The sequence below is a fragment of the Schistocerca serialis genome, chromosome 4, assembly GCF_023864345.2.
Source record: "Schistocerca serialis cubense isolate TAMUIC-IGC-003099 chromosome 4, iqSchSeri2.2, whole genome shotgun sequence".
In the NCBI taxonomy this organism is placed as follows: domain Eukaryota; kingdom Metazoa; phylum Arthropoda; class Insecta; order Orthoptera; family Acrididae; genus Schistocerca; species Schistocerca serialis.
This window is the reverse complement of record NC_064641.1, coordinates 709,636,420-709,662,913: the sequence shown is the minus strand read 5'-3', so window position 1 is coordinate 709,662,913 and position 26,494 is coordinate 709,636,420. Positions and strand designations below refer to the sequence as shown.

General features: G+C 42.5%; 1 protein-coding gene across 1 annotated transcript in view; it reads right to left on the bottom strand.

Annotated features, from left to right (window-relative positions):
* The window catches only part of LOC126474711 (protein alan shepard), a 429,882-nt gene that overhangs the window by 61,120 nt on the left and 342,268 nt on the right, over positions 1–26,494 (bottom strand). Inside the window, exon 7 of the mRNA XM_050102188.1 lies at positions 18,344–18,506. Within this exon, the coding sequence (XP_049958145.1) occupies positions 18,344–18,506 (163 nt within the window). The remainder of the gene's footprint in view (positions 1–18,343; positions 18,507–26,494) is intronic.

Sequence of the window (26,494 nt, the reverse complement as noted above, 5' to 3'; positions counted from 1 at the left end):
TCACTTTAAGTGTCTCATTTCCTAATATAATTCCCTCAGCATCACCTGATTTAATTGGGCTAAATTCCATTATCCTCATTTTGCTATTGTTGATGTTCATCTTACATCCTTCTTTCAAGACCCTGTCCATTCTGTTCGACTCCTCTTCCAATTCTTTTGCTGTCTCTGACAAAATTACAATGTCATCGGCAAACCTCAAAGTTTTTATATCTTCTCCCTGGACTTTAATTCCTACACCAAATTTTCTTTTGTTTTGTTTATTGCTTGCTCAATACACAGACTGAATAACATCAGAATAGGCTACAACACTGTCTCACTCCCTTTTCAATCATTGCTTCAGTTTCTTGCCCCTTGACTTTTTTAACTTTTGTAAATAGCCTTTTGCTCTCTGTACTTTACCCTGCTATCTTTAGGATTTGAAAGGGAGTATTTCAGTCAACCTTGCCAAAAGCTTTCTCTAAATCTACAAATGCTATAAATGTAGGTTCACCTTTCATTAATTTAACTTCTAAGAGAAGTCGTAGGGTTGGTACTGCCTGGCGTGTCCCTACATTTCTCCAGAATCCAAACTGATCTTCCCTGAGATTAGCTTCTACTAGTTTTTCCATCGGTCTGTAAAGAATTCACATTAGTATTTTGCAACCATGACTTATTAAACTGATACTGATTATTAAACTGATAGTTCAGTAATTTTCACACCTGTCAGCAACTGATTTCTTTGAAATTGGTATTAATATATTCTTCTTGGAGTGTGGTGGTGGTGGTGATTGGTTTGTGGTGTGCTCAACTGTGCAGTCATCAGTGCTCATACAAAGTCCCAATTTTTTTACAGTCCAATCTAGCCACAATCACAAATGATGAGGATGATGATTATGAAATGATGAGGACAGCACAAACACGCAGTCCCCAGGTAGAGCAAAACCTCAACCTGGCCGGGAATTGAACCTGGGACCCCATGATCCAGAGACAGCAATGCTAGCCACTAGACCACGAGCTGCGGACTTGAAGTCTGAGGGTATTTCACCTCGCTCATACATCTTGCTCACCAGATGGAAGAGTTTTTACATGGCTGACTCTCCCAAGGCTATCAACAGTTGTGATGGAATGACGTCTATTCCTGGGTCCTTGTTTTGACTTAGGTCTTTCAGTGCTCTGTCAAATTCTTCACGCAGTATCATATCTCCCTTATCTTCATCTGCATCCTCCAGTTCCATAATATTGTCCTCAAGTTTATCTCCCTTGTACAGACCCTCTATAAAGGCCTTCCACCTTTCTTCTTTCCCTTCTTTGCTAAGGACAGGTTTTCCATCTGAGCTCTTGATATTCATACAGGTGGTTCTCTTTTCTCCAAAGGCCTCTCTCTTTTTCCTGTAAGCAGCATCTATCTTACCCCTAGAGATGCTTTTACATCCTTCCATTTGTTCTCTAACAATTCTTGCTTAGCCATTTTGCACTTCCTGTCGATCTCATTTTTGAGACGTTTGTATTCCCTTTTGCCTGTTTCATTTACTGCATTTTTATATTTTCTCCTTTCATTAATTAAATTTAATATCTCCTGTAATACCCAATGATTTCTATTAGCTTTCATCTTTCTACATACTTGCTGCCTTCAGTATTTCATCTCTGAAAGCTAATAATTCTTGTTCTATTGTATTCCTTTCCCCTGTTCTTTTCAATCGTTCCCTAATGTTTCCTCTTAAACTCTCTAAAACCTCTAATTCTTTCAGCTTAACCAGGTCCAATCTCCTTAAATTCCTATCTTTTTCCAGTTTCTTCAATTTTGATCTGCAGTTCATAACCAATAAATTGTGGTCAAAGCCGCATCTGCCCCTGGAAACATCTTAAAATTTATAGCCTGTTTCCTAAATCTCTGTCTAATCATTGTATAATCAGCTTGAAACCTTCCAGTGTCTCTAAGCCTTTTCCACATATACAACCTCTTTTCATAATTCTTAATTCAAGTGTTAGCTATGAATAGTTATACTCTGTGCAAAATTCTACCAGGCGGCTGCCTGTTTCATTACATTCCCACAGTCCATATTCAGCTGTGATTTTTCCCTCTGTCCCTTTTCGTACCACCAAATTCCAGTTCCCCATGACTACTAAATTTTCATCTGCCTTAGCTACCTGAATAATTTCTTTTGTCTCATACTTTTCTTCAATCTCTTCATCAACTGCAGAGCTAGTTGGCATATAAATTTGTGCTACTGTGGTAGGTGTGGGCTTTGTGTGCATGTTGGCTACAATAATCTGTTCACTATGCTGTTCATAGCAGCCTATCTGCATTCCTATTTTTTTTATTCATTATTAAACCTACTCCTGCATTACCCCAATTTGATTTTGTATTTATAACCCTTTATTCACCAGGCCAGAAGTCTTGTTCCTCCTGCCACCAAACTTCACTAATTCCCACTGTAACTAACTTCAACCTATCCATTTCCTTTTTTAAATTTTCTAAGGGATCTGACATTCCACACTCATCTGCACAATGCCAGTTTTGTTTTCCATGACAATGACGTCGTCCTGAGTAGTCCCTGCCCAGAGATCCGAATGGGGGACTATTTTACCCCCAGAATATTTTATTCAAGAGGATGCCATCACACAGTAGAGCTGCATGCCCTTAGCAAAAATTACGCTGGCTTTGCCTTGCTTTCAGCCATTTGCAGTACCAGCACAGCAAAGCCATTTTGGTTGATATTACGTGATCAGTTCAGTCAATCATCCAGACGGTTGCCCCTGCAACTACTGAAAAGACTTCTGCCTCTCTTCTGAAACTGAATTAAGTATCTTAAAATGTTAAAAAGTGCAAAGCACTGGAAGCATAAAACTACAAAATGTGTAAAACAATAAAATTGTAAAAGTGAACTGTCTGAAGCAACTAAAATGGCATGGAACAGGATGTCACAGTTGTATGTAACTGTAATTGTTTCTACTGGTGACAATGTACAGTTTTTCAATGTTCACAGAGGCCAATATGCACAATGGCTTTCTGCGATAATGGTGTGCAAGCCGATGCGTTGCTTTTCTCTCTTCTCAATGAGTGAGGCTGTTGCTTATACATGCACTGTCTCTGCACGGATAATTGGGAGAAACCTTCAAAGATGCTAAAAAAATTGTCCTGATGATTTAATGTGTTGCTAAGTTCTTGTAAGTAGTGTGTGAAATCTCAGTTTCTCCCAACACTGTCAAGAGATATCCCTTAGTTCATTGTGTAGCACTTCCAGATGCGTATCAGTGCTTTAACAGAATGCTTTGATGTTAGCAGATGTTCACCAAACACTGTTTTATTACCATAAATTGAAGCACATTCTTTGAAATGTGTTTTAAGCATCTTACCTTCTTGACCTATGTAATTTTTTGGGCAGTATCCATAGTTCATTTAATATACTCCTGCTTCCACCGATTTGGAGGCTTTTTATTCATGCGGTGCTTCAATATGAAGGAAAAATGTCATCAGTCTTAAACCCTACACTTGGTACTACAAAAGTGTCTAGCAATTACTTCTGACATCAGTCCTTAACAACTTGTGGAAATTAATATGATTTTATTGAGTGCCTGTCCATCTGTTATCATACTAACACTGATTTTATACTGCTCTGCTTTTTGATTTTCTGTAGCTTCTTTGTTACTGTTGAAACCACATACCTGTTGCTTACTGCAGCATGTTTTGTCACATCAAGTTTTTGTTCCTCTCTTGCTCGCTTAATGGCAGTTTTAGTTACTTCTCATAATTCCATTTCTACAACTTTACCATTTTATACCTTTTACAGTTTACACATCCATTATTCTACACCAGTGATCCTAAATCTGGAGGTAATAAACCCCCCCCCCCCCCAAGATGAACATGAAATTTTCTGTGGGGTAAAACAAAAGATCAGTTGTGTTTTGGTCCTGAAACTAAATTAATTTTGGCATAAGACTTTTGTTTCATACTAGTTTCTATAATGTCTTGCAAAATGTAAATCTATTTGTTATGGTCATGACATCCCTCTCAGTCTCCCCTCCCTGCCTTCCCACTCCCCGTCTCCCAATCCTCTCACTCCACTATTTCTCTCCTGCTCCTCTTCTCCTTTTCCCCTCTCCCCTCCTTCCACCCGTTACCTATTTAAAATGAGAATGACAGCTGCATACCACAGTACTCTGATGTGCAGTTCTGACACAGGCAGGATGGGTTGCTGACACGACTGCACAGACAAATTTAACAGGTATGTACAACAATTTACTATATTTTGTAAAATAATAGACACTATATATTTAGTTTTGCCTTGTTTTTATATCTGAAGATGATCCAAGGAGCTCAAAACTAGTCATCTATATAAAATGAAGTTGCCTGCTCACTTCTGTATTTATGTTCAATATAATCTCAGAAACTACTGTATGAATTTTGATCGGGTTTTGACCTAATAAGACATGCCAACTTACAGACACACTTACAGATTCACTGACTACAATGATTCATGAGGAAGGTCATGTATAAAGCTTTTACGAAAAATTTGTGGAAATTGGCTGAACCATGAATAATTAAAATCTGCTACCACTGTGAAAATAATGGCACTCTCATTTACTGATACAGCAACTGCAACTCTGAACAACAGCAAAGCTTGAGCAGAGTCCATGTTGGACCAGGTGGTTTGCTGATAAAATGCTTGCCTCAGAACTGAAAGGCTGTGAGATCAAATTCTGGTTGGACATGGATTTTTTACTGACTTTTAACCTAGCATTCACCTCTCAATGATGTGGACATTCACCAGAAACAGAATATTGTTTGTATTCCATGTTAAACTGTGGGTGTCATTTACATAAGTAGAATAGTAGTAGTATTTGGTAGTCTAGTGGTAATGTTTGCACTTGGTAATGAAAACAGTGTGGGATTGGACTACCAATTACTTTATCTTTCTTTTTTAATCTAATGATTATCTCTCAATGATAAGGAGATTTGGCACAAACAAAACACGTTTTGGATTCTGTATTTAACTGTAAATCATGTTTTACCAGTTGGATAACTGGCTAGGGAGAGACAACTCACCAAAGTGACATCCAATGGGAACACTTATACCAGGTCATTGAGCCACACAAAATAATCTATACATATACATATACACATACATTCTTCTTCTTCAACCTATATATGAAGGCTGATCTCACGAATTACTGTAGGGGTTTTGATGTTTTCATTAATAAATGCATTGATTCAACAGAGAGGTGCTTGTATATAACACATAAATATTTGATACAACTGGATGAACTATGATCAATTACAGTTCCCCTGCATGTTTGTTTTCTGTCTGCATGGATAGTGTAGGGCCCTCTGCACACTTGTAAAACTTCTAGGCTACTGTAGGTGGGACTTGACAGAGAAAGCATGGTGGGGAGTGGTTGGTTGGTTTGTGGGATTGAAGGGACCAGACTACAAGGGCCTTTGGTCCCTTTTTCCACGAACTTTAAACACCCACAAAGAATAAAAACAAACAATGGAGATGACAAGGGACAACACTAGACAAGAAAGACACAGACAGAGACCAGACAAAAGGAATTAAAATCTCACAGAGTGGACAGTGGTTGGCCGACCATGAAAACAAAAAAGGAAGAGCCAATCACCAAGAAACACACTAAATCCACCATCTAAAACCGTAGGCCAAAGGCCAGACTCGACACAAAAAAGGACACAAACCCTTAGATTGAGCAATAAAAGCCCCCTGCACGAATAAAACTCAAAACTAGATCTGCCATTGCAGCGTCATCCGATAAAAGCGCAGGGAGAGTATCAGGCAGTGCAAACGTCTGCCTGAGTGCAGTTAAAAATAGACAGGCCAACAAGATGTGGACCACTGTAAACACTGATCCACAGCGGCAGAGAGGTGGGTCCTAACGGTGCAAGAGATGACTGTGCATCAGCCAGGTGTGGCCAATGCGGAGCCGGCAGAGAACAACTGAGTCCTTGCGGGAGGCTCGTAATGAGGAGCCCCACACACCGATAGTCTCCTTGACGGCCCGAAGTTTGTTGGGTGAAGGCACGGTGTGCCATTCTTCACCCCAGATGCAAAGTACCTTCTGCGGCAAAACTGACCTGAGGTCACTCTCCAAAAGGCCAATCTCCAAGGCTGGTGCACCGACAGCCTGTTTGGCCAGCGTGTCAACACGTTTTCCCGGGATGCTGACATGACCCGGGGTCCACACAAAGACCACAGAGCGACCGCAACTGGAGCCAGCCAGCAATGAGTGTTGTTCATAACAATCCCCTAGAGTAAGAGCATAACCAACACGACCAGCAACCATCGAACTGTCAGTATAGACAACGTCAGAGCCGTGAAACGCGGCAAGGATTGAAAGAAAGCAGTGGCGGCGGAGGGCCTCAGGAGGGACGAGTCCTTCGGGCCCTGTGCCAAATCGAGCCGAAGGTATGGGTGGGGCACTCACCATGGGGGTAGACGTATATGGGCCCAGAAAACAGATGGGAGAGGGAAAAACTCAAGCCCAGAGAGAAGAGCCCAGACACGAACCGAGATCGTACACCCTGATTTGGGCCGCCACTCTGGCAGATGGACAACCGAGTTGTGGAACAGCAGACGGTAATTGGGATGTCCGGGCGAGCTAGAAACATGGGCATTGTAAGTGGCCAGTAATTGTTGGTACCGGAACCGCAATGGAGGGACACCAGCCTCCACAAGTATGCTAGTGACAGGGCTTGTGTGGAAAGCTCCAGTGGCGAGTCGGATTCTGCTGTGAAGGATGGGGTCAAGCAACCGTAATGTGGAAGGGGATGCCAAACCATAAGCCATGCTCCCATAATCTAGATGGGACTGGATTAATGCCTGGTACAGCCGTAAAAGGGGAGACTGATCAGCACCCCAGCTAGTGTCACTCAAGCAACAAAGAGCGTTAAGATGCCACCAGCACATTTGTTTCAGCTGCCGTATATGAGGGAGCCAAGTCAACCAGGTATCAAAAACCAATCCCAAAAACCGATGCGTCTCCACCACTGAAACAGGTTCACCATCAAGATAAAGCCGTGGCTCAGGGCGAACAGTTAGACACCGGCAGAAATGCATAACACAGGTCTTGGCAGCCGAAAACTGGAAGCCATATGCTACAGCCCAAGACTGCACCTTGTGGATAACACTCTGCAGCTGCCGTTCAGCAGCTGCAATGCAGGTGGAGCTTTAATATAGGCAGAAGTCATCAGCATACAAGGAAGCTGAGACAGATGCTCCCACCGTCACAGCGAGCCCATTAATTGCAACTAAAAAGACGCAGACACTCAAGATGGATCCTTGTGGGAGCCCACTGAACTCAGGAAGAACTATGGGAGGCCGCAACTTGCATGCGGAAGGAACGAAGTGACAGAAAATTTTGTATGAAAATCGGGAGCGGACCCTGAAGACCCGATCCATGAAGCGTAGTGAGGATGTGATGTCGCCATGTTGTATCATACGCCTTCCGCATGTCAAAAAAGACACCAACCAGATGCTGATGGCAGGCAAAGGCCGTACGGATGGCAGACTTCAGGCTCACCAGATTATTGGTGGCAGAGCAGCCCTTACGGAACCCACCCTGAGATGGAGCCAGAAGGCCCCGAGACTCAAGAAGCCAACTCAACCTCTGGCTCACCATGCATTCAAGCAACTTACAAAAAATGTTGGTGAGGCTAATGGGGTGGCAGCTGTCCACCTCCAGTGGGTTCTTGCCAGGTTTCAACACTGGGATTACGATGCTTTCCCGCCATTGCGATGGGAACTCACTCTCAACCCAGATACGGATGAAAAGGTCTAGGAGGCATCCCCGGCAGTCCACCAAGAGATGTCTGAGCATCTGACAGTGGATGCAATCTGGCCTGGGAGCCGTATCAGGGCAAGCAGCTAGGGCACTTTGGAATTCCCACTCTCTGAATGGAGCACTGTACAAGTCAGAGTGGCGCATGTGGAATGAAGGCTCCGACGTTCCAACCTCTCTTTCAGGGAGCGGAAGGCCAGTGGGTAATTCACAAAAGCGGAACTCTGAACAAAATGCTCCGCTAAGCGGTTTGCAATTGTGTCGGAGTCAGAACAGACTGCTCCATTCAGCAAAAGTGCAGGTATGCTGATGGGGGTCCAATAGCCATCGAGTCGCCTAATCTTGGCCAAAACATGCGATGGAGAGGTACAGAGGCCAATGGTGGAGACATACCTTTCCTAGCACTCCTGTTTGCATCAGTGAATGAGGCGGCAGGCTTGCACATGGAGCCGTTTAAAGGCGATGAGGTGTTCCAATGAGGGATGCCACTTGTGATGCTGGAGGGCCCACCTGCGATCTTTAATCGTCTCAACGATCTCGGGCAACCACCAAGGCACAGTCCTCCACTGAGGGGACCCAAAAGAACAGGGAACAGCAGATTCTGTGGCAGTAACGATGCCGGTGGTGACCAAGCAAACCACTTCATCAATGGCGTCATTGGAAAGAGGCTCAATAGTGGCAATGGAGGTGAACAAGTCACAGTCAGCCTTATTCATTGCCCATCTGCAGGGGTGCCCAGAAGATTGACGCTGTGGCAGTGACAGAGAGATTGGAAAGTGGTCACTACCGTGCAAGTCATCACGCACACTCCATTGGGCATTCGGTAATAGGCTAGGGCTGCAGATCAAAAGGTCAAAGGCTGAGTACGTGCCATGTGCCACACTGAAATGTTTGAATGCACCATTATTTACAAGAGAAAGGTCGAGCTGTGCAACACTTGCTCAATGACACTGCCTCGGCCTGTTGCCACTGATCCACCCTACACAGGGTTATGCGCTTTGAAGTCGCCCGGTAACAGAAAAGGTGGCAGCAATTGGGCTATCAGTGAAGCCAGGACATGCTGTGGGACATAACCATCTGGTGGAAGATAGAGACTGCAGACAGTAACAGCCTGAGGCATCCATAGCCAAACAGCGACAGCCTCTAAAGGTGTTTGTAGAGGGACACACTCGTTTCAAAGAGAGTGAAGGACATAGATACACACACCACCAGATAACCTCTCATAAGCTGTCCGGTTCTTATAATAACCCTGATAGCCATGGAGGGCAGGGGATCGCATCGTCAGAAACCAAGCTTCCTGAAGAGCAATGCAGAGGAAAGGGTGATGGCTGAGAAGTTGTCAGATCTCTGCAAGATGGTGGAAAAAACCACTGCAGTTCCACTGGAGGATGACATTGTCCATGGCCAAGAAAGGTGTGAAGGGACCAAGGAGGCAGATTACGCTGCTGAGTCACCTGCTGCCACTGATTGAGTACCTGTGCAAGTGACATCCATTGTGTCTGAGGGTCCGGTGAGATCTAGGTCCTCAGCAGATGCCAGAATCTCTACCTTGTCCTGAGACACAGAGCTTGTAGGTTGCGATGGGGTGGGTGCCACTGCAAGTTCCTTGGTCTTAGAGGTCTTCTTCTTGGACTTTTCTTGCTGCTCCTTGGGTTTCACTGGCTGGGAGGGCCTCACTGATTCAGTCTCCAGGATGGAAAAGGACCCCGAAGCCCTACGACCAGCTGCTTGTGGGCACTTACACCACTGCCGGGTGTCATCCTTCCCACTTGTGGAAACCTGGGAAGGGAGGGACCCAAGGGACCCCTTGCGAGCGAGAGGAGCCGATGAAGTTGGACGCTTCTCTGGCTAAGAAGCGGGTACGGACGTCCCCAATGTGTGGTGGGGGTGTTGCTCCCGAGATAGGTGGTGCAGGAACAACAGGGTGGGTAGTGCATACCACGGTCAAGGGGGCAGGTGGAACCATATGGCTCGGGGAGCCAACTGGAATTCGCTGAACTGATGGGGCTATCATGGTGGTTGTAGCGGCGGCATATGAGGCAGTCATTCGCACAGGATGGAGTCGTTCATATTTCCTCTTAGCTTCAGTATAGGTCAGTCGGTCCAGGGTCTTATATTCCATGATTTTCCACTCATTCTGTAAGACCCTGCAATCTAGCGAGGAAAGGGAATGATGCTCTCCACAGACGGGAAGCGGGGCACATGGAGTATTAGGATGTGATGGGCATCCGCAATCTCCACATGTGAGGCTGGAAGTACAGTGGGAAGACATATGGCCAAACTTCCAGCACTTAAAGCACCGCATCGGGGGAGGGATATAGGGCTTGACATCACAGCCGTAGACCATCACCTTGACCTTCTCCAGTAATGCATCACCCTTGAAGACCAAGATGAAGGCATCGGTAGCAATCTGATTATCCTTCAGACCCTGATGAATGCACCACATGAAATGAACATCCTGACACTCTAAATGGGCATGCAGCTTGTCATCATACTGCAAAAGAAGGTCCCTATGGAAAATAAAACCCTGGATCATATTTAAACTCTTATGGGGTGTGATGGTAACTGAAACATCCCCCAACTTGTCACAAGCAAGTAACCTTCATGACTGGGCAGATGATGTCATTTTTATCACTACTGACCCAGAGCGCATTTTGGACAAGCCCTCCACCTCCCCAAACTTGTCCTCTAAAATCCCTACAAAGATTGAGGCTTTGTTGACATGAAAGACTCCCTATCAGCTCTCGTACAAACTAGGAACCGGGACGAATAAGTGTCCCTGACCTCCTGAGCCTTTTGCTCCTCCCACGGTGTGGTCAGGGAGGGGAATGATTTTGGATCATATTTCTGAGTGTTGAATTGAGCCCGAGAACGCTTAGAGACTGCCGGCAGCTGGCCACCAGCAAGAGATGATGTACCATGCTTCATTGCGGGTCATCCACCGTGATGCCACCTACTCCAACCAAGGGCCCTTCCCATGGGCACCACCCAGCCTCAGCAAGGGCCACCTGGCAGGATGGCCATTGCCGGGAGTCCTGATGCCCCAGGGAGATAGGCATCTACTCCTTGGCATACGTGGGGAGTTAATGGCGCAGGCATCAGCCCAATGATCCCTGTGTTGTCAGGGGGCTACAACCAACAGGGTACATGGCTGCCCCACCACAACAGACCGGCTACCATACTGGATATTAGGTGCAAGGATGTCCATCGTCGTCGTCTCCGCAGAAAGCAACACTGCACAGTGCATGCTGGAAATCACACCCAGGGAATGTATCCTCGCGCAAGAGATGGAGAACGAGCAGGACTGCAATGCAACGATGAGAAAGCTGGCTAAAGGTCTCAATGCACAATGGACACAATGCACCATGTAGAGCACCCTCCCTCTTCGGAAGAATTTTGAAAGATGGAGGTCAAAGCAGAGATGGGACCACCACATAAAGGCCAAAACATGAGAGACTCCTTTTAGTCCCCTCTTACTAAAGCTTACTACTAAAGGCAGGAATACCGTGGGCCTATTCTTATCCCTGAACCTGCAGAGAGAGAGAGAGAGAGAGAGAGAGAGAGAGAGAGAGAGAGAGAGAGAGAGAGAGAGAGGGGGGGGGGGGGGGGGGGGGGGGTGAAGTGGAAAATGAAGTTCACATGACAGATACAGTGCAGCATATCAGGAAGCAGCTAGCAGTAATTCAGTATATGGAAACTACCTATGCATTCCTTGCAGAAAGAGATCATCTCTTGACAATAACACCATACAGGATAGCTCTCCAGACTATCAACTGGGAACTGTTTCCTCAAAAAGACTGAGAAACAAAAAAGGCAGAAACAAAAGCAATGTGTAACATGCTCTCACAGAGCCAAGAAACTAAATAGAAAATTGTAATGCAGAATTAAAAACAATGTCCATTATAATTATCCGGGCTGTTATGCCGTGGTCGGTTCATGAATTCCGAGGTGATTCCCAACGTTTCGTCTCCGACTGCGGGAGACATCTTCAAGGGGGTCCGTAGCTTGATGGAAGGTCCAACACACACACACACACACACACACACACACACACACACACACACACACTGGCTCGCTACTGACTGCCGCTAAATTCCGTGTCCGCGCGCCCCCGCGCCGCGGCGTGACATCACGTGTTTTGAAAACGTCAGTGCAATTGGCCGCTGTCCATCGCCGTCGATCGCCGTTGCCATCACCCAGTAGTGGACGAGTGGTACACATCTTCTTTAACACCGGCATCCATATACCGTTTAATTTGACGCCCTCCTCCTTTCGGTTGAAATTATTTGGGTGTTTAGCGATTTCGATTGCCTCCCTGTAGAGCCTTTCGTAGTATCCGCTCGTGGCCGCTAGTACTTGCGTCTCCTCGAAACGAATATTGTGGTTCCCTGGCTGGAAAGCATGCTCCGCAACAGCTGATCGTTCTGTTTCTCCTCTTCTACAATTTCCCTTGTGCTCTTCCAAACGTTTAGAAACAATTCTTTTGGTGGTACCCACATAAACATCACCACAGCTGCATGGGATCCTATACACTTCAGATTTTTCCAATGGTTTGCGAGCGTCCTTGGCAGGCCTAAGGTATTCCTGTATCTGCCTGGTGGGCTTGTAAATTACGGTAATATTCCGCTTCGTCAAGATCCTCCCTATTCTTTCCGTTACATTTTTAACAAACGGCAGGAAAACCTTAGATTTTGCAGTAGCCTGTACGTCAGTATGATTTCTGCGTGGCTGCCTCAACGCACGTTTTATTTCGGCGGACGAATATCCGTTCTTCGTTAGTGCATTGTGGAGATGTTCCATCTCAGCGTCGAGCAACTCAGGTTCACAAATATTTATAGCTCTGTCCGCTAACGTCTTGATAACACCCCACTTCTGTTGTGGGTGGTGGTTCGAATCCCGGTGCAGATAACGGTCCGTGTGCGTGGGTTTGCGGTACACTGAGTGGCCCAAACTACCATTTTCGTTTCTAAACACAAGCACATCGAGGAAATGTAGTTTGCCATCTACCTCCTCCTCCATAGTAAACTGAATTCTTGAGTTTATACTGTTCAGATGTTCGTTGAAACGGCTTAGTTCCTCCCTACCATGTCTCCACAACACAAACGTGTCATCCACGTATCGAAACCATGTATTTGGTTTCTTGCTGGCAGTACCTAACGCCTGTTCTTCGAATTTCTCCATAAAGAAGTTTGCAATTACGGGACTTAGGGGCTTCCCATAGCTACGCCATCCATTTGCTCATAAAACTGTTCATTCCACTTAAAAGTATGTGGTTGTCAAACAACACTTCAACAGCTCTAAAATATCGGCAGGAAAAATTCGATCCAGCTGTTCCAATACATCATTAAGTGGAATCATGGTAAACAGCGATACTACATCGAAGCTGACCAATATGTCCTCCGGCTGGACCATTATGCCATTCAATCTGCTGATGAAATGTGTCGAGTTCTTTATATACGAGTCTGAACGGCCCACATCTATAACGGTGGTTATGGATGTGGCCGACTATCACAGAAAAATTACGGATCTACTGGATCCGCAAGCATATAGGAAGCTGAATGAGGACCCCACTAACAACGTTCTCAGAACTGTGTCGCGATTAATAAAAAAAGTCCTCCATTGAAGAGAGTGTACAGAAAGGTCTCTGCAGTTCGGTTGCGCTACCACCGAGGCTTTATGGATTGCCCAAAATTCATAAAGAAAATGTTCCGTTAAGACCGATACTAAGTGCCATTGGTTCGCCCACCTACTCGTTAGCCAAGTTTTGACTACACTGTTAAAACCACATGTGGGCCGTTCGGACTCGTATATAAAGAATTCGACACATTTCATCAGCAGATTGAATGGCATAGTGGTCCAGCCGGAGGACATATTGGTCAGCTTCGATGTGGTATCGCTGTTTACCAAGGTTCCACTTAATGATGTATTGGAACAGCTGTATCGAATTATTCCTGCCGATATTTTAGAGCTGTTGAAGTGTTGTTTGACAACCACATACTTCAAATGGAATGAACAGTTTTATGAGCAAATGGATCGTGTAGCTATGGGAAGCCCCCTAAGTCCCGTAATTGCAAACTTCTTTATGGAGAAATTCGAAGAACAGGCGTTAGGTACTGCCAGCAAGAAACCAAATACATGGTTCCGATACGTGGATGACACGTTTGTGTTGTGGAGACATGGTAGGGAGGAACTAAGCCGGTTCCACGAACATCTGAACAGTATAAACTCAAGAATTCAGTTTACTATGGAGGAGGAGGTAGATGGCAAACTACATTTCCTTGATGTGCTTGTGTTTAGAAACGAAAATGGTAGTTTGGGCCACTCAGTGTACTGCAAACCCACGCACACGGACCGTTATCTGCACCGGGATTCGAACCACCACCCACAACAGAAGCGGGGTGTTATCAAGACGTTAGCGGACAGAGCTATAAATATTTGTGAACCTGAGTTGCTCGACGCTGAGATGGAACATCTCCACAATGCACTAACGAAGAACGGATATTCGTCCGCCGAAATAAAACGTGCGTTGAGGCAGCCACGCAGAAATCATACTGACATACAGGCTACTGCAAAATCTAAGGTTTTCCTGCCGTTTGTTAAAAATGTAACGGAAAGAATAGGGAGGATCTTGACGAAGCGGAATATTACCGTAATTTACAAGCCCACCAGGAAGATACAGGAATACCTTAGGCCTGCCAAGGACGCTCGCAAACCATTGGAAAAATCTGAAGTGTATAGGATCCCATGCAGCTGTGGTGATGTTTATGTGGGTACCACCAAAAGAACTGTTTCTAAACGTTTGGAAGAGCACAAGGGAAATTGTAGAAGAGGAGAAACAGAACGATCAGCTGTTGCGGAGCATGCTTTCCAGCCAGGGAACCACAATATTCGTTTCGAGGAGACGCAAGTACTAGCGGCCACGAGCGGATACTACGAAAGGCTCTACAGGGAGGCAATCGAAATCGCTAAACACCCAAATAATTTCAACCGAAAGGAGGAGGGCGTCAAATTAAACGGTATATGGATGCCGGTGTTAAAGAAGATGTGTACCACTCGTCCACTACTGGGTGATGGCAACGGCGATCGACAGCGATGGACAGCGGCCAATTGCACTGACGTTTTCAAAACACGTGATGTCACGCCGCGTCGTGGGGGCGCGCGGACACGGAATTTAGCGGCAGTCAGTAGTGAGCCAGTGTGTGCGTTGGACCTTCCATCAAGCTACGGACCCCCTTGAAGATGTCTCCCGCAGTCGGAGACGAAACGTTGGGAATCACCTCAGAATTCATCAACCGACCACGGCATAACAGCCCGGATAATTATAATGGACACGATATTTCCGGCCGTGAAAGTTTACATTTTAGTATCAGAATTAAAAACCACTGGCGTAATGAACATGAAGTAGCACTTTCAGAACTGCAGCGGAACCTCACTTTTATGATCCAAAAATTAATATTTTCCTGCTGTTGATGACATTTTGTGTTAGTTCCTTCAAATTCTTTATGTTCAGAATGTTAATTCCCATCTCCATTTGTATTACTGTAATAATAAGTTTCCTGCCATTTACACTTAATGGAATGAGTTAATGAAAAGAGAGAAAAACAAAACAAAAACATGTACAACACTGGAAAAGTATTCACTTTCATGCAGAGTTTACCAAATATTCTGTAAAAACTTTCTGGAGCTCTGGTGTACCTGTCCTTGAAAGTGCAGAAGTCGTTAAAAGCTGGAATAATTTGACTGCTAGTGCTACGTCTCCTGACACTATCAACCATAACAGTAACTACATGTGTGTAATTTTCTGTGTAGTCATGTTAACGAAAGAAGTGTTAGGTTGGGCTGCGCATTCATAATTAGTTCGAAAAACAGAAACTCTAAGAATATACGAAACCCCCTCCCCTCCCCCCCAATCATTGCTCTCATAGGGTTAGGGAGGACAAGATTAGATCAATTACAACACTTATAGAGGCATTTAAACAGTCGCTCTTTTGTGCTCCACATGTGAATGGAATGGGAGATGGAGATGTAGATGTAGATGAGCTACAGTAATGCCTCTTCTGCATAATGTATGAACAACCTTCAAACCATCACAGATGTGTCACTTCTTGCAATAAAAAATATGACCCATATGGGAATTATTGGCATATTACTTTGTAATTTTGATTTGCAGGGAGACATTATCAATTGGTGTAAGGTGTATGTTTTTTTTAACATAGTGATTTTCAAAGTGGTGTTTAGGTTGGGAACTAATAGCAAAGACTATACAATTTAAACATAATCGTACGTGTCACAAATTTTTTGCGTTTCTTTCAGAATATGTCCTGTTTTCTGAAGTGTTGGTTAGGATGGAACCCAACAGTACAGCTAAAATTTTAACTTCACATTCCATCTATATTGTGTCCTAGAGAATTATACTTTGTGTGCCATCACAGACCTACATATGTTTAACTTCACTATGAAATTTATAGAATGTATTCTGTCACTGGATCCACCATATTACATAAACAATCAACAGTGTCCTCTGCCAATCACTATCCAGAGGCTTAGTTTTTGATGTGGATATCAAAATTTTCAATAGTATTTAAGAACTGGAAAACCAGTTACAAAAAATTTTTACTAAGGAAAATTGCCAAATTTATGTTTTGAGAAGTTATTTTATTTAGACAACCATTTTTGGCATCTCAATAATGCCATTTTCAGGCCCCTATGCACTCCATGTACAGAAAAATCAGATATATTGATACCTGCATAACTGGATATTGTGATGATGATTATTTGCAGTGAGATGTGCTCAACAATCATGGTGATCAGCACCCTGAGAAAAAGTCTGCCCTAACATCAGTATATAGGACACACGTTGCCAAAATATGCTGAACTGAAAGTTACACACCACAAACTTCACCGAGTGGTGGATCCTCCCACTGGAGGAGGAAGCCATGTGTTAAAGTGCTATGTCCAATGCACAGTCTGGTAATCAGAACCTTCTTCCAGGAGTGAGGCTGACACGAAGTCTGCCATACCTGTGTAGTCGATTGGAGAGACCGGAGTTTGCCATACCTGTGTAGTCGATTGGAGAGACCGGAGTTTGCTTTCTGTCACCCGCAAGCACTCCGTCTCCCACATAACTGGAGCCCTCAATATCTGGATTCTGTGAATTTGTTTTTGGAGTGTATATTTCAAAGACTTGACCAGAACTCAAATGCATAAACAGAAACAGAAAACAGAGATAGAAAAAAATTCACTAGAAAAGTTTGAAATTAACTATAATTCTGGATTTTTGAAATCCAGTAGTGTAACTAACAATGTGTTCTTGAAATGTAAATTGTATATATGTGCTTAAAAGTAATTCTGAAACATTTTCCTGCAATGTATATTTTTTTAAAGTCTCCTGAAAAATGTAAAAGAGGGGTTTTACTGTACAATGTTTCAAAATGTCTCAAATGAAACAGCAAATTGTATTCTTAAGGGCTTATTGTACCCAAGACAAACTGTATGCCCTATAATTAAATTATAGCCTGGAAAAGGAACAAGCTGATAATACGATAAAGATTTACATGCTACATGAAACTAGAAGGTGTAGACTGTCAATGTTATTGTTGTTGTTGTTAACAGTACATCTGAAACCTTCTAAGAATAGCAGTAATTTGAAATATAGCAAAAATACCCAAGCCCTTTGTACAGGTTCACTCACTATAGCTCAGGAACCACAGTGTTAATAGGCTGCCATAAAATCACATGCAGAACATACAGGAATAAATTAATAAAGACAAGCATTGGTCACATAGTGGAAGCATTGAGAGGAGCCACATAAACAAGAAATTTAAATGTATTATGAGAAGGAAAATTATTACTCACCATATAGCGAAGACGGTGAGTCGCAGATATGCACAACATAAATACTCTCACAATTATAGCTTTCGGCCGTTAAGGCCTTCATGAACAAAAGACAAACATACGCTTGCACGCGGGTGTGCTGCCCCCCCCCCCCCCCTCCCCCGCCCTCCACACACGCCCACGCACACAGCCTCAGGCAACTGAAACCACAAACAGTGTGGTTTCAGCTGCCTGAGTCTGCAGTCGTGTGTGTGTGTGTATAACTCTCTCTCTCTCTCTCTCTCTCTCTCTCTCTCTCTCTCTCTCTCTCTCTCTCTCTCTCTCTCTCTCTGTGTGTGTGTGTGTGTGTGTGTGTGTGAGAGAGAGAGAGAGAGAGAGAGAGAGAGCGCGACCGCTTGCATACGTCTGTCTTTTGTTGACTAAGGCCTTAACGGCTGAAAGCTATAATTGTTAGTCTTTTTGTTGTTCAGCAACTTTCCTTCTCCAAATTGTTACATCACATCCTGGATTTTCCATTTTTAGAAATTTAAATGTTATTTACATGTCCAAACACAATGTAAGGCATCTACTATGTGCTGAGCTGTTGACTCATTTTATTCCATTATTTGCCTTCTTAATTACAAACACATATAAATAAAGGACACATAACCACTTCACAAGGCTCGAATCCAAGTAGACAATGCATTCATACAAGTAAAAGACTTTTGCTGAAATGGATTTAAAGGATATTTTGCTATACCTCTCCAGTATCCCGCCACATTCGCTGATCTGTAGTCTTGTACAGAACCCTTTTTTTGCTTCCACCATCAGCAAATTTTACAAGAAGTGGTTCCTTGCACCCAGCCAGCTGGTTGCCATTGAACATCTGTATTATTTGCTCACATTTCTCTTTTGACTCCATTCTGTACAGAAATGTAAATTAATTACAACCATATAATATGAAACATTCTGAAGACACCATGAAATTAAAAATATATGTACAGAGTGAATCATCTAACAATAGCACTACAAATATTTTGGACAAGGAAGGCACTGTATGCATTTTTCACAGAATTGAACTGTACACAAGGGTGTGTGTTTGCACCCAATACACAGATTTTGAGCTGTTTATGAGAGTGCAGTTATTTACAACAGTTACAAAATTTGAAATGGGACACTGCTTATTGACAGTAAAGTACCATAAATGAGAATGCCCATGTGTGTGTTGCAAGAAGCTAGTTCAAGTAATTTATGAGTTACCCTGTTGTGAACAAGCTAAACACTGACAGCTGTTTGTTCCATTCAATTGCTTTGATGCTTGGTGCTGACATTATGTTCGATTACATTGTACTGCGTGTACACTGTGATTGAGTTGTGATGGCCCCATCTGTTATTGCATAATAGTAGATGCAGTAGATGTGATTGAAAGATGGTATTTCCCAGTGCATGAAAAGCAGACATGCTAATCATTTATGATGGAGGAAAAACGCCACTTGTTCATGTACCACATGAGCCAAAATATATCCCAGTAGACATCAACTATCGTGACAATTATTTGTGAACCTTCTCAAAGAATTATGTGCACCTTGTAATGTAATGCCTAAAATAAGTAACAGAATGACATGTGTGATTGGAGAGGAGTGTGACAATGTTCTGGCTGCCATAGCAGTAATCCACAAAGTAGTTCCTCTGTAATTGCATGAGGAAGCGGCACGAGTCAGGCAAGTGTACTATGCAATCTGCATTGACACAAGTTCCATCCCTATCACATCTCTCTCCATGAAGTGCTGCGTAGAAATGATTTTGCATATTGAACGCACCCTGTAGATGGACGAGCTTTTATCTGCGGTATGAAATTAAATCCATTTGAATCTATCTAATGACAATTACTAAAGATACACAGCTTGAAGCATATTCTATTGAACTAATGGAACAGTTTACAAGAAGTTGTACATTTTACAGAGACATTATTCTCACAGTGAAGATGAAATCCATTCATAATAAATTAGTCAAACTTTTGGAAAAAATACTTGTCAAGAATGACATAACTTATATCCAGAAACTGAAACACGTAAGGGCACAAAAGATGAATTCAGTAGTAGTAGCATTTGAAACATCCTACACTGTTTCTATACACAGTTTATCACCAATGGTAATTACATGTTCAGTAGTAACATTATACCAATTTGTTACAAGGAAAGATAAAACAGTGGTAACACTTTCACTAAAAAAACTGCCTGTTCCTATCAAATAACAAATGTAAAGCAATTTTGGAAACACCCAATGAATTGCAGATTTTGATAATACTTTTCTTTAACTATAAAATGTGTGATACCACAAAGGAAATATTAGAGCTTTAGATTGGTGAAAAATTCTGAATGGAGCTGTGGACACTAGAAAATGGGGAAATCAGAACATTTCCAACATGTTCTTCATTTGAGTTCCACTGAGGATTGACAGCAGTGGAGGCAGTCAGAAACATTTGTACCATGCCTGGGGATAATGCCATTAGACAGAGCATGGCAGGAAAACGGTTCTCTTTTTTCAAGGCGAATCGTTTTGGCAATATGACTCTCCAAGTTCATGAAGACTTTCAAGGTTTGATGAAAACTGATTAAATGAATTCATCCACGATGATCCATGTCAGTGTATTTGAGAACTGACAAATGTAATGAACTGTGATCATTCCAACATCATGTGATATTTGCATGCAATGCACAGGTTCAAAAATTGGGTGTATGGGTACGTATGCTCAAAGACAAAATCTGCCTGCTCATCAACAGGTGGATCATGAACAACACCAACCATTACTATCCCGTATCATTACTCATGATGAGGAATGGTGTCTTTATGCTAACATTAGGGGGAAAAAAAGGCGTGGTTGAGTCCAAACAAAGTAGCAACAGTCCGTACAAAGAACTGCGTGCATCCACAAAAGATAATGATATGCATCTGATGGAACAGTGATAGTGTGAAGTACTACACATTACTTCCCAAGGTCTAACCATCACTGCTGACATTTACTTTCAACAACTGAAACATCTTACAGGCACAGTCCAGGAACAACAACCAGGAAGACTACATGAAGTGATGCTTCTCCATGATTATGCTTGCCTGCATTCTACTAGACTGACTAAAATCACTATACGGGTGTTGTGTTGGGAAGTCATTCCATATTCACTTATTCACCTGATCTCTCATCCTCAGATTTTCACCTTATCTGCTCTCTATTGAACAACCTTCAAGGAACTACCTTTCCAGATGAAAATGCGTTCTGAACATAGCTCAATGAGTAATTCATCTCAAAACCATGTAACGTCTACAGTTACAGAGTCAAAAAGTTATCCCAGCATTGGCAGACCATTGTAAACAGTGAAGGAGAATATATTACCGATGGGTAAAGTCCCTGCTATAAGTATCTGTTGTGTTTATTAAACTCACAGAAAAATGCTATGAACTTAAGCACCAATCCAATATATGGAAGAAGAGAAGATGAATAAGATAAGGATGAATAAGATAAGGATGAATAAGATAAGGATGAGGAAGAAGAAAATGAAGAAGACCTCACCACTATATTTTTAGAAAATACAAAACCAACCCTTTAGTAGCAATGTCCATTTAAATGAAACTAAATTGCCACAGGTATGGCAACAATCTTTCAACCATTTAAATGTCTCATGGCCTCAAAAATAAGTCTTCAATACAATCTTATCTTCATTATTGTAACAAACATACAAAAGGCTTTTAGTTTCTGTAAAGTAAATAGATAAACAAACAAATCACTATCTGACAAAAACTTATGTGCTGACAACCTCTCCAGAATATCTTAAAATAGGAGGTGCAAAATCCAGCAGTACAAAAATAGGAATCACAAACAGATTTCAAAGGTTTTAAGATAAAATTATAAACTTTGAAAAATGGATGTAAACCTATCACATTACAGAAGCAGCATGATGTCAAATGCAACAACTAAAATGAAAAACAATCAGCATATTTGGAACAGTCATTACTGCATGAGATTAGAAAAGGTACCAGTAGTATAAATATTCTACCAGTGGATACAATAAAAATGCAATTTCCTGAGAACATGAAGGTAACATCGACTTTCTTCCTCTCAGAATACTGATGTGTATGTTTTAAATAATAAATAACCCAGACAGAATTGTGAGAAAAAAATAAACCCCAATTAAATATTTTATAAGGGAATCAAATTAGGAGATTTACCCAGAACTACCTACAAGTAATTTCAGCTTTTTTTGTTTAGTTGCAGCAGACATGTTCTCCGCAGCATCATCAACATTCAAATAGTACACATACCCACTACTCACCATTGGTTATACAGGGTGAGTCACTAACTATCGCCACCTAGAATAAGTTCAAAAGTGTGATAGTAGCTGAAAAGTTTGTGGGACAAATGTTGCATGGGACAACGGGGGCCATAATATGATGTTGGTTTTTTGTTGCTAGGTGGGGTCGCTTTAGAGATGTGAAGGTCAACTTTGGTTTTTTTGAAATTTTTTTAATGGGATTCTACAGTTTGGTGCATATTTTCTGAGAGAGGCTATCGAGACGAATTCAGTGATGTATAAGAGTAAGGTCTTTGAAGGTCAACAGGGGTCAAGAAGATGACATGAATGTCCATTTACAGAAGGTGTTCGAACTGATGACCATTGGTATCAATGCAGTGCTGCAATCTTCATATTATGTATTGAATGGTATTCCTTATCACTTCAGCACTTATCAAAGCACATGCTCTAACAATTCTGTCTCGTGTATCATGCAAATAGTAAATATTTGCCAAATACAGCATATTCATCTAACATGCCATAGACATGTAAACACCATTCAATAGTTTCGCAATACAACACTTAACAGGAACGGTAAGACTAGTATCGTCGAATCAAGTGAATGTGAATGATTTATTCCTTTGAAGAACAAGTCAATATGTTTCTCATTTATGGAAAATGCCAATGAAATTCAGTGAGAGCTAGAGACTTATACATTGAAAAATATCCTCAACGTACTCACCCTACATGTCGTACATTTAAATGTGCGTATGATAAACTGAAAACAACTGGATCTTTGATCCATCAAAAACATATCCAGCAAAGGAAAGTTACTAACAAGGAAATGGAAATTGGTACTCTTTCCACTGTAGTTCGAGATCCTTGTACTAGTTCACGTCAAATCGCAAGGGAATCTGGCATGAGCTACAGTAGTGTTGTTCATGTTCTGCAACACCATAAATATCATGCTTACCATATCAGTCTCCACCAACAATTAACTGGTATGAACTGTATGCATCACATCAAATTCTGCTGATGGGCTCAACTTCAGATTCAGAGGATTGATGAGGCTACATTCACGAACCATGGAAATGTTAATTTGCATGGCATGCGTTATTGGACAACTAAAAATCCATGTTGACTGTGGCAAGTTGCACACTAAAAACCGTGGTCAGTGAATGTATGGTGTGGAACTCTGGAGGACAGAATTATAGGCCTCTATTTCATCAAACGAAATCTTAATGGTAGGTAGTACACCACATTCCTGCAAGAAACATTAGGTCTGTTATTGGAAGAAATACCTTTTAGGAACAAGGAACAGAATGTGGTATCAACACAATGTGTCTCAAGCACATTTTTCGCTGATGGTTAGAAAACATTGTTTATAAAGATGTTCCAACTACACCTGACAATATGAGAGAGAGAACTGTCACAGCTTGTGCTTCGGTAAGTGCCGATGTGATAAGGAATACCACTCAATCCATTATAAAAAGATTGCAGCACTGCATTAATACCAATGGTCATAATTTCAAACACCTTCTGTAAATGGATGTTCATGCCACCTTTGTGACGTTGTCCCATGCAACTTTTGTCCCACAAACTCTTCAGCTCCTATCATACTTTCGGAGTTATTCTTGGTGGCAATAGTTAGTGACTCACCCTGTATATGTAAGAGTGGGCCCAGCCATTTGAGAAAACATGGATTTTTGGAATCTAAAAAGCCAAGACGCCTTTCATGACAGTATTAGTAAGATTCAGTGCCCAAATTACATTTTAGGTCAAGAAGAAAATTTAGAAGCATGGCACAGAAAGGGCATTGATACCAGTGGAATTTAATTTTTATTATATTGGTACATATTGTACTACAATTTGCATAAGGTTTCAGTTTGATCTACAGGGCATTTAGGTAGTGTATGTGGTTCATTCATGTAAATAATCTGGAATACCATTCGTTCATACAGGGCTGTTGAGGATTATTTATTGCTGGAAAAAATTCATTCAAAGTTGCTGTTGGTTTGCAAAGAATCTGATCCTACAATTTCAAGAGTTAAGATTTGAGAACCACACTCAACTACGGCCTTACTTCTCTTTAAGACAATTTGCAAGAATGACATCCTAAAATTGCAAACACTCATAAAAAAGAACTCTCTTCAGTACTGGATATAAGTGAAGAGGCCAGTAATAAATAATGCCACATGCAAATCTCTTAGAATGGTATAGCATGTTTTAAGTTGACTAACTACAAAAAAAATTGTGGAAGATTTATGCTGAAACTTCCTGGCAGATTAAAACTGCGTGCACGACTGAGACTCAAAATTGTGACCTTTGCCTTTTGTGGGCAACTGCTCTACCAACGAGCTACCAAGCATGACTCATGACCTGCGAAAGGCAAAGGTCCTGAGTTCAAGTCTCAGTCCGGCACACAGTTTTAATCTGCCAGGAAATTTCATGTCAGCACACACTCCACTGCAGAGTGAAAAATCTCATTCAAGATGGGGGTGGAGAGAGGGGGGAGGGGGAGAGGGAGAGGGAGAGAGAGGGAGAGAGAGAGAGAGAGAGAGAGAGAGAGAGAGAGAGAGAGAGAGAGAGAGAGAGAGGGGGGGGGAGGGAGGGAGGGAGGGAGGGAGGGAGGGAGGGAGGGAGAGGGAGAGGGAGAGGGAGAGAGAGAGAGGGAGAGAGAGAGAGAGAGAGAGAGAGGAAGAGAGAGAGGAAGGGAGGGAGGGAGGGAGAGAGAGAGGGAGGGAGAGAGAGAGGGAGGGAGGGAGGGAGGGAGGGAGGGAGAGAGAGAGAGAGAGAGAGAGAGAGAGAGAGAGAGCAAGCACTAAGTAAGTGCTTTTTGATATCATGAAGTACACTACAAATAAAACAAAGAAGGTTGCAATATTATCAAAGGAAAGTTGCAACTCACCATCTGACAGAAATGCTGAGTTGCAAACAGGCACAACAAAAAGACTGTCACAAATAAGCTTCCGGCCAGCAAGGCCTTTGTTGAAAATAACGCACACACACACACACACACACACACACACACACACACACACACACTCTCTCTCTCTCTCTCTCTCTCTCTCTCTTTCCTTTCATAATATTATTACATTCTATCCTGGATTTTCCATTGTACAAAGAAGGTTGCATTGTATTAAAGAGACTGGTCTTGTATTCAGAAGGATGGAGGCCCCAGTCTCTCCATTCAACCATTGTAATTTAGGTTTCCTGTGGTTTCCAATAAATTATTTCAGGTAAATGTAATTACGGTTCCTACTCATATAAGGCAGTAGCTGACAACTTGCCCCACCCTTGTCAAACTAGACTTGTAAATAACGAGTGGTTCAAAAAGAGTGCTGGTTTTGATACATCAAAGTAACAAATTTATTTCTACTAAATCACAAACAAAATACATAAATATGTTCATCTGACCTTCCCATTTCACATATGAAAAATGTGAGGTCTATGACCTCCTCTACTGTGGTGGCACGCATGTCCATGAAATTTACTATCACTGCATGTCAAGTTTCCACAACCATTTTGCTGACAACTCATTGAATTTCCTCCTGCAAGGCATGGATGTTTCAGGATTTATTGGCATACACCAATGAGTTAAGATGACCCCAGAGAAAAAAAGTCACAAAGAGTTAAGTCGCATGACCTTGGTGGCCAGTGATGATCAGCATCGTTCAGAATAAGGTGATCTGGAAACCACTCATGGAGCAACTCAATTGTTTGGCAGGAAGTATGGCAGGTAGCACCATCCTACAGCAACCACAACTCTTCAATGTCCATTCCATCCAAATAAGGTCACAAAACTCTCTTATTGTATGGTATTGGTCTCCGTTGACCGTCGCAGCTTGTCCTCGTTCATTTTTAAAAACAATGAGGGCTGATGATGCCACTTGACCAACAGCCACAACAGTCACTTGTTGTGGATGCTTTTCCCTTCCATGATTAGCACACGTTGTGCACAAGTGAACTGCTCCATGGTTAGATACCGTATGCAACAAATTCAAACTGAGCCAACAATCAGAATGCCCCTGGAAATAGAAACAAATCACAACAATGTCAGCAAATGACAAACAAAAAGTTACCACTCATTTCAAAAACAGCACTCTTTTTAAACCACCCTTTACAAATATGCTTGTACATACGACCTATAGTCATTTATTTTTTCACAGCAATGTTGCATGTCTGTCTCCATAGATCACTGGTTAGCATGTCTGGCTGATTTGTGGGGAATCTGGGTTTGATTCCTGGTACTCCTAGGGATTTTCCCTTTGTAAGAGAACTAGAACAGGATTGACTCAGCCTCATGAGGTCCGTTGATGAGCTCCTTAAATGGGAAGTAGAGGCTCCATGATCCAGATAACTGACAATGGCCACGAGATCAGTGTGCTGACCAAACATCTGATGACAGCAATGGCGCAGGATGATACGGTTGTTGGCCAATCCTGATTGGTCCATCAGGGCCAGAATGTGGAGCTTTGCATCTGGACAATTTTTAAAAGGAGCTGACAGATTCTCTGTGTTGATTTGTAACTATAGATGTGAATATGGACAACCATCAGCTGTGTAATGGAATGACAATAAAAATTTGTGCTAGACCGGGGCTCAAACCCAGATTTCCTGCTTAT